We start from the raw sequence: 14,414 nt of genomic DNA, 5'->3' as shown, positions 1-14,414 counted from the left end.
GATACACAGATGTTCGTGTTTTGATTTTTTGGGAGTTCAGGGGTGCCAAGTGCATTGATATTTGAAAAATTATCATATTTTTTTTCATTGCATTGTTATTGAAAAACCTTTTCATGAGTACTGAGAATTTGCCACTTTCCCGTAGATTGCTATTTGAATGTGAAATTAAACGCATCATTTATCTGAACGAAATAACAACGGTATGTATCGCACACTTAAAGGAAGAAGGAAATTATGTGGATATGTTCAAAATAATCAGAGCATGTAGGCGATTATTTTCAAAGTCAACATAGACGGGGCTTTCATTAATTTACTTGTTTGTAACAGTGAATGATTCTGCATTCGTTTAGAAGTTAGAAACAACTCTTTTTTAATCTACCAAGCAGTACTTCTTATACAGTAATATATTTCAGATGTTTTGAATTCACCTGAACAATTCGTTACCAAAAATTCTTATCTTCATCCATTTAGAGACGCGCGGGGCGTCTCTAATGAATTCAAACGTTTAGCTGTTGATAGTTTAAAAATTTAATAAAAATAAATTCAGAAATATTATTATTAGTTTAAAGTAAGCAAATACTGATTTTTGTAACGCACCTACCACCACTGGTGAGGCCGTCAGCAAATCAAAATTTGAGGTTATGGCAGAGGCCAATTTTTCGCCAATACTATCGTCCGTATATACCCTTATAGCGAATGTGCCAGGTTTTTTTCCTCTGCACATTCGCCGTTTGGAAGAACGGACGTAAGCAACATTGAAATTGGCAATCAAGGTTTTGTTTCATTCGTCATTTTGGAAGTCTTAAATTTTATATATTAAAAGGGTTTAAATTGATTGTTTTATCAATCACATAGGTAGATAATGTTATAATGAAGCTTTTTTAGTGAATATCTCTATTTTTCAAATTTTGTTTCATTCGACGTAATGAAAGCTCACGCGAGAATTCAGAGCGTCGCGACACTTGTGTTTGTGTGCGTATATGAACGAAAAAGAAACGAAATGCAGAGAAATGTCAAGTCATGTTTTGATGTTATGTTTATCCGTTTCGTTGCCGGCTGCAGAATTTTTGGAGGAGAAATTTTGTAAAAGTTATAAGTATCCCATCTTTAAAGTGCTTGCCCTTTTTGTTACGGTCCAATTAAGATGACCTCTCGTGCCGTAACTGTGCTGACAATCAACGGGCGACGCCAGAATGTTAAGGTGGAACCAAACACAACTATTTTAGAGGTAGGTCGCTTACGTGGAATTGTATGTAGTTTAATTTCATAACTTCATAAATAATGGCGTTTTCTGATTCTATAGATTTTAGAGACAGTTTGTCAGAAGCACAGCTTCAATGCCGCCGAGTATGACCTCAAACACCACAACAAAGTTATGGATCTGTCGGCGATGTTCCGTTTCTCCGGGTTGCCCAACAATGCAATGCTCGAGATGGCACCGGCCTTGAAGGTTCGTGTTGCCACGGATTTAATCATCGATAAAGTGTTAGAAGCTAAGCGTGTAGGAGGTAAAAAGAGAGAAGAATAAATAGCGGAAGTAGAAGATAGGAAGAGAAGCGAAAAAGTAGTTTGTCAGATTGGTGGAGATCGAAATCGCTTTATTATAATCAACGTGGTATTAGCCGGAGTGATTACTCGCTACAATTATAGTTTAGTTTTTTGAAACTCGTGAATTGCCTGTGGTAACGATTGGACTTGAGAAGTCAAAGATATCGAAAACCATCGTAAGTGGAAAAAACCAGCTAATTTGTGAACTTTGCCTAAAATCTTGTCTAATTCTATAGGTTAGGTTACGTTGGCAATATCACCTCGTTCACTTGCTTTATTTGCCAATATTGTAGTCGCAAGACGAATCGTAAGTTACCATCAGATAAATATGATTTGTACCTTATTTAAAACATCATTCCTAACTCTAGATTTGCTCTACCAGAGTAACAACCACGTTGATATCTAAAATTAGATTGTTGTGCGCCGAGTATACGAGTCGCCACTGATATTGTAAGTAATAATTGCTTCCCTTTTGAAATTGTATCCTAATAGAAAACCATATTTCTAGCTTTAAAGCATAATAAAACTATCGCTAACGGAACGGTGGTTTTACTTTTTTGGCGGCAACAAACTATAAAGAAATTTCATCATTCGGATTCGGGAGGAGCAAAATGTCCTGCAATCGAATCGCAAACGATGAAAACAATGAGATGCAACATAATTGCATGATGTGCTCGAAACCTGACGAAGAGCAGACCATGGTGGCCTGTGACGTGTGTTCCAGGTGGGGACATTTTTCGTGCGTCGGAGTGGACTCATCAATAAAGGATCACCCATGGACGTGCGCGGATTGTAGCGCTGCAGCTAAACGAGGACCGTCCTCTCGTTCGAGTAAGTCCGGGACGTCGTCAGCTTCACGTCTTACTCTTCGGATGAGAAAGCTGGATGAGGAAAAGGACGTGCAAATGCAAATACTGGCCGAAAAAGAAAAAGTGCAGCTAAGTAACGTCGCCAAAAAATATGCTTTGCTGGCACAAGAAGCTGCGGCTGAAGACGGTGATGTGAGTGTTCGGAGTAGGAGAAGCTTGAAAAGCACCGACAGTAAGGTACAGCAGTGGTTATACCAAAATCCGGTTCTGCAGATGGGTACGGCAGTGGCAGAAACAACCCAAGCACCATCTGGCATCAATGCAGGTATGGGTAAACAAGCTGGGACCCAGCTGCCAGCAGTCACTTCAACGAACAACACCGTTTACACTGGAGCAGTGAAGAAGAATAGGCCAGGTATGTTGCCAACGACGCAAGTGAACCCCGCTTGTGCCGAAGCTTTGCAGTTCCCTGCATATTCACAGTCTTTGCCACCAAATTCCTTTGTCCCACAATTGACATCCACACTCCAGCAACCAGTAGTGACGGGAAACAACTATCCGGCTTTTCCCATGGTGTCATATTGTACGGGAGCTCCGATAGTATCGAGTTTGCCAACCATTGGGACCAAAGTCAAACAACCGAACATTCCCACCGGCTACAATCAACGATGGGAACCAATGCCCCCGCCAGTGAATGCCATGCCGTTCCCTGTTGCCCATCCGATTACGTCGATGGCTCACAATCAACCGATGGAATATCAACCGAGATATCAGCATCCGACGAACAACGACCAAGGAGCAGGAGAACACGACGGGAACTGGAATAGATTCCAACGTCAGCTAGCGGCCAGGCAAGTGGGTTATAAGGAGTTACCAGTTTTCAATGGCAATCCCGAGGATTGGTCGCAGTTTATTTCCAGCTATCGGAACTCGACCAGTGTTTGTGGCTTTTCGGATTCGGAGAATCTACTGCGGTTGCAGAAGTCGCTGAAGGGAAGCGCACTCGACGCGGTTCGGAGTAATTTATACGAACCTGCGTCGGTTCCACTGGTGATGTCGATGTTGGAGAATTTATTTGGAAACCCGGAACGACTAGTACAAGCCTTGCTGCAGAAAGTCAGAAGCACGCCCGCACCTAAACCCGATCGGCTGGAGACACTTATCAATTTTGGTGTAGCGGTTCAGAACCTGGTGGGCCATATGAGGTCTGCGAATCTACGGTCACATCTGACCAACCCCAGCCTGATGCACGAGCTTGTGCAAAAGCTTCCAGCAAATTATCGTCTTGACTGGTCTTTGTACATGAGAAGAATGGATAAAGTGGATTTGGAAGTTTTTTGCGACTACATTTCGGTTCTTGTCTCGGCTGCCAACGATGTTACGTTCACGTATGAAGCTCCTTCGAATAGATCAACGAAACCGGAAAAGAAAGATCGAGACACGGCCTTCATCCACACTCATGTTCAACCGCAGGAGGCACGTTATGATCGTTTCACCAAAAAGGAACAACCTCGGCCGCAGAACGAATCAAAACCGTGTTTTGCCTGCCGTAGTACTACGCATCGAATTCGAGACTGCCTGGACTATAAAGCGTTAATCGTCCCCGATCGTTGGAAGCTAGTGTCTGAGCACAAGTTGTGTCACAAATGCCTGATTCCACATGGGAAGTGGATTTGTAAATCGAAACGGAGGTGTGAGATCGTTGGTTGCGATCTGGAACACCATACCCTACTACACCCAGGCCAACCGAAGGAGAGCTCTTCAGCGACGATTGCATTTCATCAGCAGATGAAATCATCTACACTTTTTCGAATTGTGCCGGTTATTTTGTACAACGGAGCAGTCAAACTGCATACATTCGCCTTCCTCGACGATGGCTCGTCGACGACGCTTTTGGAACAATCCGTGGCGGATCGGCTGGGTATTGATGGTGTTCATCTTCCGCTCTGTATGATCTGGACAGCGAACGTGACTCGGCGTGAAAACAGCTCAAGAAAAGTGAATCTGGAGATTTCTGGATTGCGCAGTGAAAAGCGTGTACCACTTCAAGGCGTACGCACGGTTGAAAAACTCGACCTGCCGGTGCAATCGCTTTGCTATGATTATTTGGTTCGACGATATCCCTATTTGGGAAAACTGCCAGTGGATAGTTACCAGGACGCAATCCCGAAAATATTGATTGGACTGGACAATTTCAAGGCTGCAGTACCAGTAAACAGACGTGAAGGTCAAGCACACGAGCCGGTGGCGTTGAAATCCAGAATAGGATGGACGATTTGTGGCAACGTTAGTGGTTCCAGCAAGTGTTCGCAAGAACTGAAGGTTTCTCCGTCTTTGCACATCGCTGAGTGTCCAGAGGATAAAAATGAGGCTGATTTGCACGATCTCGTGAAAGGATTTTTCGCTGTTGAACGCCTGGGCATCTCGGCGACCCCAGTCGCGCAATCAGGAAACGATCGACGAGCCGTGGATATTTTGAACAGAACCACTCGTCTTCGTGAAGACGGGCATTACGAAACGGGCCTACTCTGGCGCTACGAAAAGTTTAGCTTTCCTCCGAGCCGTGGTATGGCTGAAAGGCGGAATCAATGTCTGCAGCGAAAATTGAGTAAGGATCCCGAGTTACGTGTGAAGGTGAATAAGCAAATACAAGACTACTTGGCCAAAGGGTACGCTCATAAAGCTAGCGAACAGGAGCTAAATGAGTCAGACCCCTACAGAACATGGTATCTCCCAATTAGCGTGGTCACCAACCCTAAGAAACCCGGGAAACTGCGCATCGTCTGGGATGCGGCAGCGAAATCCGGAAACGTTTGTTTGAATGATATGCTCCTGAAAGGTCCGGACATGTTAACTGCGTTGCCGACTGTTTTGTACCGTTTCCGGCAAAGACAAGTGTGTGTTACTGGGGACATTCGAGAAATGTACCACCAGGTGAAAATTCGACGGGAGGATCAGCAAGCGCAAAGATTTTTGTGGTCCGAGGAACCGAATTCGCAACCAGAAGTGTACGTGATGGACGTGGCCACGTTCGGTGCTACGTGCTCACCCTGCTCGGCACAGCACGTAAAGAATTGGAATGCTAAACGATGGGAGGAGCAGTATCCGGAAGCAGTCAAGGCCATAATCGAGGGCCACTATGTGGACGACTATGCGGATAGCAGGGACACCCTGGAAGAAGTCGTTGAACTTACCCAAACGGTTCGTATGATACACTCGTCAGCAGGTATGGAGTTAAGGAATTTTCTATCGAATTCGAGTCAAGTTCTCTCCCAACTTGGACAAGAATGTGTTACGGAACCGAAGCAATTTAGCGACAATACAGTGTACCAAAGCGAACGCGTACTTGGTATGACTTGGTACCCAGACAGCGATCAGTTCGGCTACAGAGTTCTGCTACGGGATGATTTGCAACAATTGATTGCCGGAAAAGTAGTTCTCTCGAAAAGAATGATATTGAAATTCGTCATGAGTCTTTTTGACCCTTTAGGCTTACTTGCGCATTTGTTGATACAGGCCAAGGTGTTGATCCAAGCGTTGTGGAGAAACTCTGTGGGCTGGGATGATCCAGTTCCACCGGAGATCGAATCACTATGGACGAGATGGTTAGATGTGTTCCGAGAGATGGATGTAGTGAGAATCCCACGTTGCTACTTCCCTAATTATGCGAAAGATAGTTATCAAACGTTGCAGATGCACGTATTTGTTGATGCAGGAGAGAACGCGTATTCAGCTGTGGCATACTTCCGGATAGTTGACTGTGGACAGCCTCGCTGTATTTTAGTATCTTCCAAGGCCAGAGTGGCTCCATTGAAGCCGTTATCAATGCCCCGCTTGGAGCTAGAAGCAGCAGTAATCGGTAGCCGAATGTCTAAATCAATTGCCCAAGGACACTCTATTCCAATCAAGCAAAAGTTCTTTTGGAGCGATTCCAGCACAGTATTGTCATGGATCAAGTCGGATGCCATGAAGTACCGGCCGTACGTGGCGTTTCGAGTGGGTGAAATCCAAGAACTGACCAATGTTGATGAGTGGCGCTGGGTCCCTACCAAAGAAAACGTAGCGGACGAGGCGACAAAATGGGGAAAAGGTCCCTGTTTGAAATCGGATAGCAGGTGGTTCATCGGGCCAGAGTTCCTCTACCGTGCTGAAGCGGAATGGCCACAGAAGGTGGTTAAGCCAGTTGAGATCGTCGAGGAACTGCGACCAGTACATGCGCATCGAGAAGTGAAGGACCAGTTGTACGATTTAGGAAAGTTTTCCAAGTGGGAACGTCTTTTGCGGACCGTGTCGTTCATGTTCAGTTGGAGGAATCACGTTAGAAAAACGGGCCAGGTGAAAAAAGCAACTACGGTAGGCGAACTGGGTCAGATTGACTTCCAGTACGCTGAAAGAGCTCTATGGCGTCTTGCTCAAAGTGAGGCGTACCCGGATGAAATCATTATATTGGAGAAACTCAAGTCGAATCCTGAAAACTTAAACTGCAAGCTAGAGAAAACCAGTCCCCTTCGGAAGCTGTCGCCGTTTGTAGACGAAACAGGAATAGTTAGAATGCAGAGTAGAACCGAGTATTCGTCGTTTGCTGCGTATGATGCCAAGTATCCTATCATTTTGCCCAAAGGTCATCGTGTGACGGAGTTGCTAGTAGATTGGTACCACAGGAAGTATGCGCATAGTTACGGTGAGACCGTTGTGAATGAGTTGCGGCAAAAGTTCTACATTTCCGAACTCCGAGCCATTGTACGTCGAGTGGCGAAAGGATGCTGTTGGTGTAAGGTGTACAAGGCGAAACCGGAGGCACCACGAATGGCGCCTCTCCCGGAAGAACGAGTGACACCGGGAGGAAGGCCGTTTTCCGTAGTAGGCATCGATTACTTCGGTCCATATTCGATCAAGATCGGGCGATCCAACGTCAAGAGGTGGGTGGCCTTATTCACCTGCCTGGTGGTGAGAGCGGTGCACCTGGAAGCGGTCACGTCATTGTCAACTGAAGCCTGTAAGCTTGCTATACGCCGATTCATCGCACGCCGTGGACCCCCACTGAAGGTGTTCAGTGACAATGGCACGAACTTTGTCGGCGCGAGTCGCGAGCTCCGGAACGAAATAAAGATGCTGAATGAAGGGTTAGCTTCGACGTTCACGAACGCGGAAACCGAATGGCTCTTCAATCCTCCTTCCTCTCCGCACGTGGGCGGTGCGTGGGAGAGGATGGTGCGCACGGTGAAGGTGGCAATGAATGCTTTACATGAATCACGTTCTCCGACAGACGAAGTCTTTGTCACTGTTCTTTGTGAAGCGGAATCCATCGTCAACTCCAGGCCGTTGACACGCCTCCCCTTGGAAACAGCTGACCAGGAATCTTTGACACCCAACCATTTTTTGCTGCTTGATTCCCATGGTGCCAAGCAACCCGAAAAGCGTCCGACCAGCGAACGTGAAGCATTGACCAGCGGGTGGAATCAGTGTCAGAAGCTGCTAGATACGTTTTGGCAAAGATGGGTGAAAGAATATCTCCCAACACTCAATCAAAGAACGAAATGGCACGATGACGTGAAGCCTATAGTAGCCGGTGACCTTGTGTTCATAGCTGATGATGGTATTCGTAACCGTTGGATCCGTGGCAAGGTTGTACGTACAGTTCCAGGGAAAGATGGAAGAACGCGTCAGGCCTATGTTCAAACTGGAAACATGGGAATCATGAAAAGACCGGTGGCGAAGCTGGCAATCGTGGACGTGAGAGAATCGGGTAAAGCTGCTGATCCGGAGCATCTTTACGGGGCGGAGGATGTTGCCACGGATTTAATCATCGATAAAGTGTTAGAAGCTAAGCGTGTAGGAGGTAAAAAGAGAGAAGAATAAATAGCGGAAGTAGAAGATAGGAAGAGAAGCGAAAAAGTAGTTTGTCAGATTGGTGGAGATCGAAATCGCTTTATTATAATCAACGTGGTATTAGCCGGAGTGATTACTCGCTACAATTATAGTTTAGTTTTTTGAAACTCGTGAATTGCCTGTGGTAACGATTGGACTTGAGAAGTCAAAGATATCGAAAACCATCGTAAGTGGAAAAAACCAGCTAATTTGTGAACTTTGCCTAAAATCTTGTCTAATTCTATAGGTTAGGTTACGTTGGCAATATCACCTCGTTCACTTGCTTTATTTGCCAATATTGTAGTCGCAAGACGAATCGTAAGTTACCATCAGATAAATATGATTTGTACCTTATTTAAAACATCATTCCTAACTCTAGATTTGCTCTACCAGAGTAACAACCACGTTGATATCTAAAATTAGATTGTTGTGCGCCGAGTATACGAGTCGCCACTGATATTGTAAGTAATAATTGCTTCCCTTTTGAAATTGTATCCTAATAGAAAACCATATTTCTAGCTTTAAAGCATAATAAAACTATCGCTAACGGAACGGTGGTTTTACTTTTTTGGCGGCAACAGTTCGAAAGGAGGCTGACGTTATCTTGGTGGTTCAACTGGAAGATGGTAGTAGATTAGAGGGCACATTTAAACCATCGGTCAACTTATTGGAGGTATTGCAGAAAGTATGCCCAGAGAAAGCTGCTGCTGACTCGAATCCAGTGTTGATTTACATGCGTCGGGAGGTTTTGTGGGATGCAATGAGCCAAACGACATTAAAAAGTTTAGGGCTCACTGGAGGACGAGCAATTATTAGGCTTTTACAGCGTAAGCCAGAAGAACTGAAGCAACAGGCCAACGTTTCTGCTCCACTACCTCAGAAAGAAAAACCGGAGGAACCTGACGATCGTCCAGCACCGAGGAATCAAGTGATACAACAGTCTTATCCAGTGAAGGAAGTACAATCGATGGAAACTGATCAAACATCAGAAACTCCCCAACAAAAATCTGAGGACCATTCCAAAACTATCGAACCGAACGTCCCTACCAGTCCAAAACCCGGCACATCGAAGGCGCCTAAAAAGGAAACAATTCCAGAAAAGCCACGTTCCAAAACCCCCGAGCCCAAAATTGAATCAGTTATCAACCTTTTGGGAGAACGTGACGCAATGCTGTTTCATCTAGAAACGTCCGAAAAAAATATCTTCGACCTGCCGGATTCCTTCTTTGAGGTGACTGTTTCCGACGTCCGCAAGATGTACGCCGACTTGAGGAATCAGCTCAAAGAACTGGAAGATGCCCCGCTGATGACTGCGGAACTGAGAAAACTCGAAGAGAACAAACGAGTCTTGAACCAGCTGGGTCGGTACAAAAACACCATTTTAAGGATCCAGTTTCCGGATCGATATGTTCTGCAGGGAATCTTTCGCCTTCACGAAACCGTTGCCGATGTAATGGCTTTCGTAACCGGTTACTTGGAAGATTCTACGTTGCAGTTTTACCTTTGTAGGTTTTTCTTATTTGTTTCATCATTCAATATTAAGGCTTAAATTTTTTTCAGATACCACCCCACCAAAAACGATTCTGGACCCTACACTGACACTAGTTGAGGCGAAATGCGCTCCACAAGCTCTCTTACATTTTGGATACGCGGGAACCCCGCAACTGGACCGTTTTCTAAAATCAAAGTTCTACGAGCAGCTATCGAATGCAACCGGAGCATCACTGGTCGCTGCTCGTTCCAGAGCTGACCTTAGCTCGAGTGGCAACGAAGAACAAGCTGTTGCATCCGGATTAGGCCAAGATGAACAACAGCCCTCGGGATCCAAACAGTCTGGTTCCGATAGCAGCGACAAGCCGAGCAGCTCCAGTAGGATTCCCAATACCAACTTTCGGCCTTCATCGGTGCAGGGTCCCGGATCGGGCGAGGTAAAGCTGCCCAAATGGTTTAAAATGGGAAAGTGAAAGGGCTGCACCAACATGGATCGAAGCCGTGGTTCCTTGCTATTAGTTGCTTTAAACGAGAAGCCGGTTATATGTTGAACATAAAATGATATTTATTTCTACGTTTACACTTATTGTGATGACATATTATTCGATGTCTAGTGGTAATCTTAAAAAAGGTATATAGAATAAACAATTTGATTTCAACTGATCACGTCATCTAGAATATTGCAAAAAAAAAGATGTAAAGCCAAAAATTCCTAGTTAAAAGAAATCGATGTTTAACATTTAAATTCGGAATCGAAATTTTCTAAATAATATGACTCGTTAGAAAAAAAAGTCCTTTTTCAGTACTAAGGAGATCAAAAACTTCAAATATTAGGTACACCTAGTTGGCAATTCTAATATATTATTTCTACATTTTGTCACCGAATCGGAATCTTATATGGAAACGGCCCAAAGTTCAAATCCAAGAATCAAAATTAAATTCTTTCTCATAGAGTATAATTTTTTAATTTCAGGCTCTGAATTTTGAATCAAGCTTCCAGAATCAAATTTAGATCGATGTTTCAGACTTAAATTTAATGTAAGCCTCATGTTATTTGTAAACCTTTTTTCTGAATCAAATGCGGATTTCTAATTTAGTTTAAAGATAAGGATTTCAATTTAAAAGAGATTTCAGATTCAGATTACAAATAAGATTCTAATTCAAATTCTAATTTCTGTAAGAATCCCCTTTTTACAAAAAAAAAAGTTTATTGATATTCGAAATTTAATTCAAAATCTTTACACAAAATCAGGAATAAGGTTTCAGATAAGCAATTGAGCGCTAGAATTTGAATATTCCTTGTAAATGAATTCAGTTTCAAATTTCGAATACAATCTTTAAATTCATATAAATTCTCAGAGTCAAACACAAATACTACATTCAAATTCAAATATCAAATTCCAGAGTCAGAATCAGAATTGATTTAAAATATGAAATTAAAAATTGGTCTTTCATATTTTTATCAGAGATCCAAAATCCAGGATCTTTTTAAGCAAAAAGTTTCAGTTGGAAGATTTCTACTTGAGGCTCTTAATTTCGAATCAAGTCTCCAGATTAAAACTTCAGATCAGCTTTTCAGGTTAAAAAATAAGCTCCAGTTTTTTGAATGAGAAAAGCGGTTTTTTCTGATCCAAATTCGGTATTCGAATAAAAGATTTAAGATGAAGATCGCACATTTCACATTCATTTGACAATACGGTTCTTAAACTTCATGTAATCCGATGAGATTGAGATTGATTTCTGCTTCAGATCCAGATTTGGATTTTTAATTTTAGATTCAGATTTCAGATGCATTATTCAGATTTTAATTTCAGATTCGGATTTCGTATTTGCACATCAAGATTAAGATTTCAGCTACACATTATGCTTTTCTACAGGCAATTCATAATCGAATTTGAAATTCTTATTTCGTATCTAGATTCGAGAATACCAATTCAGTGAATTGTAAAATTAAGTTTTAATTCCTAAGAATTGTTTTTTTAATACTTTTGATGTTATTTTAGTTTCATGTTTGGTACAAGCTTATGATCGGGAAGTGGATAGTCGAAACGAAAAAAAACATAAATTTTTAATTCATTATCTCTTGCTCTCAAACAAGGATTTATAAGGTTTACAAATTATTGCAACGTAAGCTATTCCCTGCGTTAAGAATAGTAAATTTTAATAGATTGTTATTATATTATTTAAAAAAATTACTTTTTTCCACAAATTGCATCGAAAACAGCCACTTTAAAACCTGTTTGCCATATCAGGCACCCCCAATTACAAAAATGCATTCGCCATGTAACGAACAAATGAGAGCGAATTAATATTAAAAATCCGGCGAATAAACCGCTGCAAACAAAAGAAAATGGTCAAAGCAACGACCCGATAATATACCCGTCTCATTCTCTTTTGACAGTTTTCCTCCCTTTACTGGTACAGGAGCAAGCGAAACAGCTTGCGCGTGACCGCGGTTTGTGTTTGTGCAACGCAACTGCCAAACTGACAAGAAAAGTCCGAGAGTCGAAAACGCGTAATCGCAAAAGCACCACATCGTCGTCATCGCGGATCCATACGTCCTACATCCAGTGGAGAAAAAAAGCAGGCGACAAAACCGACCGAAGAAAAGCGAAACCGGGGCGTGAAAATTGATTTTTTCCCCGTCGTGTTGTCAAATCAAGAAAATTTTCTTCTGCTCTGCTGCGCGTGAAAAGAACAAGCAGGCGACGGTTCTCCGAGTTTTGTGGCCGCGTAGTGCGCGTTCCGGGTGGTAAGTTTCCGTGTTTTTTTTTTTTCGCGAACCTCCCGACTTCCGGCAAGAAGCTCCCCGAATCCGATCGAATCGATTCCGTGATTGAGATATCGAAAGCGCTCGCTGCTGCGATAGAGGAAAATTGCCATCATTGCGGAAGGCAGAAATCGTCCTCTCAAAGGTGCTAGCTATCTGCACCAGTTACTAGGACAATACGCGGACACGGAAACGGCTAGCTGGAAGAAGAAGAACCCAATCAGCAGCAGGGTCTTGTGAAAATCCAACGCAATCATTACTTTTTTACGTTTTTTTTGTTCTTTCTTTTATTTTATGCTCTAGAGAGACGTTCTTCATGTGGTGTCGGAAGCAGGAAAGCTAGTGTGTGTTTTTTTTTCTTGTGTTTGCTTCCCTCCGACCGAAGAATAATAGAAGTTATCGATCCACATACCAATTTGTGGCCGCCTGAAAGCAATCGGGAAAGGCAAAAACCGAATTTGCCATTATTGTTCCGGAATCGCGTTGACCGCGATAGCCAATTCTCTAGTTAGTTCCCAGTTTCAGTTTGTGGGGTTATAATAGGTAAAAAGGGGGAGTGAAAAGGTGAAGGTTGTTACTACACAACACCCCGTCTTATCGGATATCGCATTGGATTATCGAAGCTCGCACGGTTCTGCTGGATAAAATCAAAAGCACACGGTAGAAGGCAACAACAACAAAATGACGACGAACAAACCAGCCCAGCTGCTTATCATTGAGCCAGCGTATGAGCTCAAATTTGTGGGTAAGTAGCTACCTAGAACTCGGTTGCTTACGAGTTAGTAGTAATTTTATTGAATTTTTGTTCAATATCTCTTGTATAAGTTCCAAAAAATGTTCTGCATTTATCAATTTCGGTTTGAAAAATATCTTTATTTATCGCACACCGTCTTATATGAACGCAATTCTCCAGCCACGATACAGCTTTTATTAGGCAATCGATTGCAAGTATTAAACAACCCCTTGGAACCTAAAAGTATCAGTAGTTTCAAATAAACAAGCATAAAATAACTTACCAAACAGCACATTACTGAACAGAAAAACATGTGTCGTGGCGAGAAACTGATCGAAGTTACTGATCACTCCATTTCAAACGCATCTTTACCTACTATTAAATTACAGTTAAATTGAGTAATCGGAATATAATTTACATAAAATAAAAACCCTTCAATTCTATGCGTCATGGCCATTTCTTCATAATTCCTACCTCACTAACTTACTCAAATTGATCATTAATCACTCCAAAAACACACTTGAAGCTTGCAGACATTTGTTGGATGTAAAAATACGAACAACAAAGCAGCTAAAGGAAGCTTCAAACTGTTTTACGAATAAAATCATTATACGCTTTCAAAGCCAACTTTCCACTTATTGAACGTGTTTCAAACAGAACGAGTTCCTTGGTGGAGCAGACAACTGAAAATTTAAGGAAAACATAAGGAAACTTCCATAAAGTAAAAGCTGAATCAAACTGGGATGACTAACGTATGTCTCTAACTAAGTACAATACAATAGCAATGGAGCCTGTTGTCAACCTAGACATACCATACAATGTAACGATTTAATTCCATACTACTGATGGGTCAAAAAGTATATAAAAGATGTATGTTCGGACCTAGAATCAGGATATCTATCTCTATGGGAATCTGGCCAACAACAGGGGAATACAGCTGAAGTTAAAGAAATTCTAGAATGCATCTAGTCTGTTTAAAGGGTGTCCACAATGAAATGGCCACACTATGAAATTGCTTTAACTTTTTATCCGTTGGGTAGAATTTAATGAAAATTTGGGTGGACTTAGTTCATAGTGCATTGTTTACATCTTGCAAGTTTTAAATTCATGTGATCAAAACATGCGGAAATGGAGTCGAAAGAATCGCTTGGCGTGATAACATCTTGCGCATTCACTACGAGAACAAGGATTTCTC

At 42.5% G+C, this 14,414-nt stretch overlaps 3 protein-coding genes across 10 annotated transcripts in view; all 3 read left to right on the top strand.

Moving 5' to 3' along the window:
- Window positions 1-925: 925 nt before the first annotated feature.
- On the top strand, window positions 926-10,345 carry LOC129738548 (tether containing UBX domain for GLUT4). Its single transcript, XM_055729769.1, has 4 exons — window positions 926-1,228; window positions 1,304-1,455; window positions 8,811-9,730; window positions 9,786-10,345. Exons 1-4 carry the CDS (start codon window positions 1,145-1,147, stop codon window positions 10,187-10,189), a joined length of 1,560 nt encoding a protein of 519 aa, XP_055585744.1. The 5' UTR covers window positions 926-1,144; the 3' UTR covers window positions 10,190-10,345.
- Window positions 1,533-8,777, top strand: LOC129738547 (uncharacterized). 7 transcript variants are annotated; one of them, XM_055729768.1, is made up of 4 exons: window positions 1,533-1,724; window positions 1,785-1,855; window positions 1,917-8,686; window positions 8,745-8,777. In XM_055729768.1, exon 3 carries the CDS (start codon window positions 2,160-2,162, stop codon window positions 8,214-8,216), a length of 6,057 nt encoding a protein of 2,018 aa, XP_055585743.1. In that variant the 5' UTR covers window positions 1,533-1,724; window positions 1,785-1,855; window positions 1,917-2,159; the 3' UTR covers window positions 8,217-8,686; window positions 8,745-8,777. The 7 variants fall into 7 exon arrangements, with proteins under 7 accessions (XP_055585743.1, XP_055585740.1, XP_055585742.1 ...); XM_055729765.1 differs by having other exon boundaries at window positions 1,533-1,855; window positions 1,917-1,998; window positions 2,057-8,686; XM_055729767.1 differs by having other exon boundaries at window positions 1,533-8,412; window positions 8,473-8,543; window positions 8,605-8,686.
- Window positions 10,346-12,216: 1,871 nt separating the features above from the next.
- LOC129754878 (vesicle-associated membrane protein/synaptobrevin-binding protein) overlaps window positions 12,217-14,414 on the top strand; it is a 41,609-nt gene continuing 39,411 nt past the window's right edge. Inside the window, exons 1-2 of one of the 2 annotated variants that reach the window (XM_055751142.1) lie at window positions 12,217-12,468; window positions 12,790-13,231. In XM_055751142.1, the coding sequence (XP_055607117.1) occupies window positions 13,168-13,231 (64 nt within the window). In that variant the 5' untranslated portion in view covers window positions 12,217-12,468; window positions 12,790-13,167. Of the gene's footprint in view, window positions 13,232-14,414 lie in introns of both variants that reach the window. The other variant, XM_055751134.1, reaches the window with a different exon arrangement.

This window comes from Uranotaenia lowii, chromosome 1, assembly GCF_029784155.1.
Source record: "Uranotaenia lowii strain MFRU-FL chromosome 1, ASM2978415v1, whole genome shotgun sequence".
Lineage (NCBI taxonomy): Eukaryota > Metazoa > Arthropoda > Insecta > Diptera > Culicidae > Uranotaenia > Uranotaenia lowii.
The sequence above is the reverse complement of the archived record's forward strand: the minus strand, read 5'-3'. Positions and strand labels throughout refer to the sequence as shown.

Bases quoted from the DNA above. Each gene is read 5' to 3' on its own strand.
- LOC129738547 (XM_055729768.1), top strand. From the start codon at position 2,160: ATGTCCTGCAATCGAATCGCAAACGATGAAAACAATGAGATGCAACAT.
- LOC129738548 (XM_055729769.1), top strand. From the start codon at position 1,145: ATGACCTCTCGTGCCGTAACTGTGCTGACAATCAACGGGCGACGCCAG. The intron at 1,229-1,303 runs GTAGGTCGCTTA...CTGATTCTATAG, and splicing joins CAAACACAACTATTTTAGAG to ATTTTAGAGACAGTTTGTCA. The intron at 9,731-9,785 runs GTAGGTTTTTCT...AATTTTTTTCAG, and splicing joins TACGTTGCAGTTTTACCTTT to ATACCACCCCACCAAAAACG.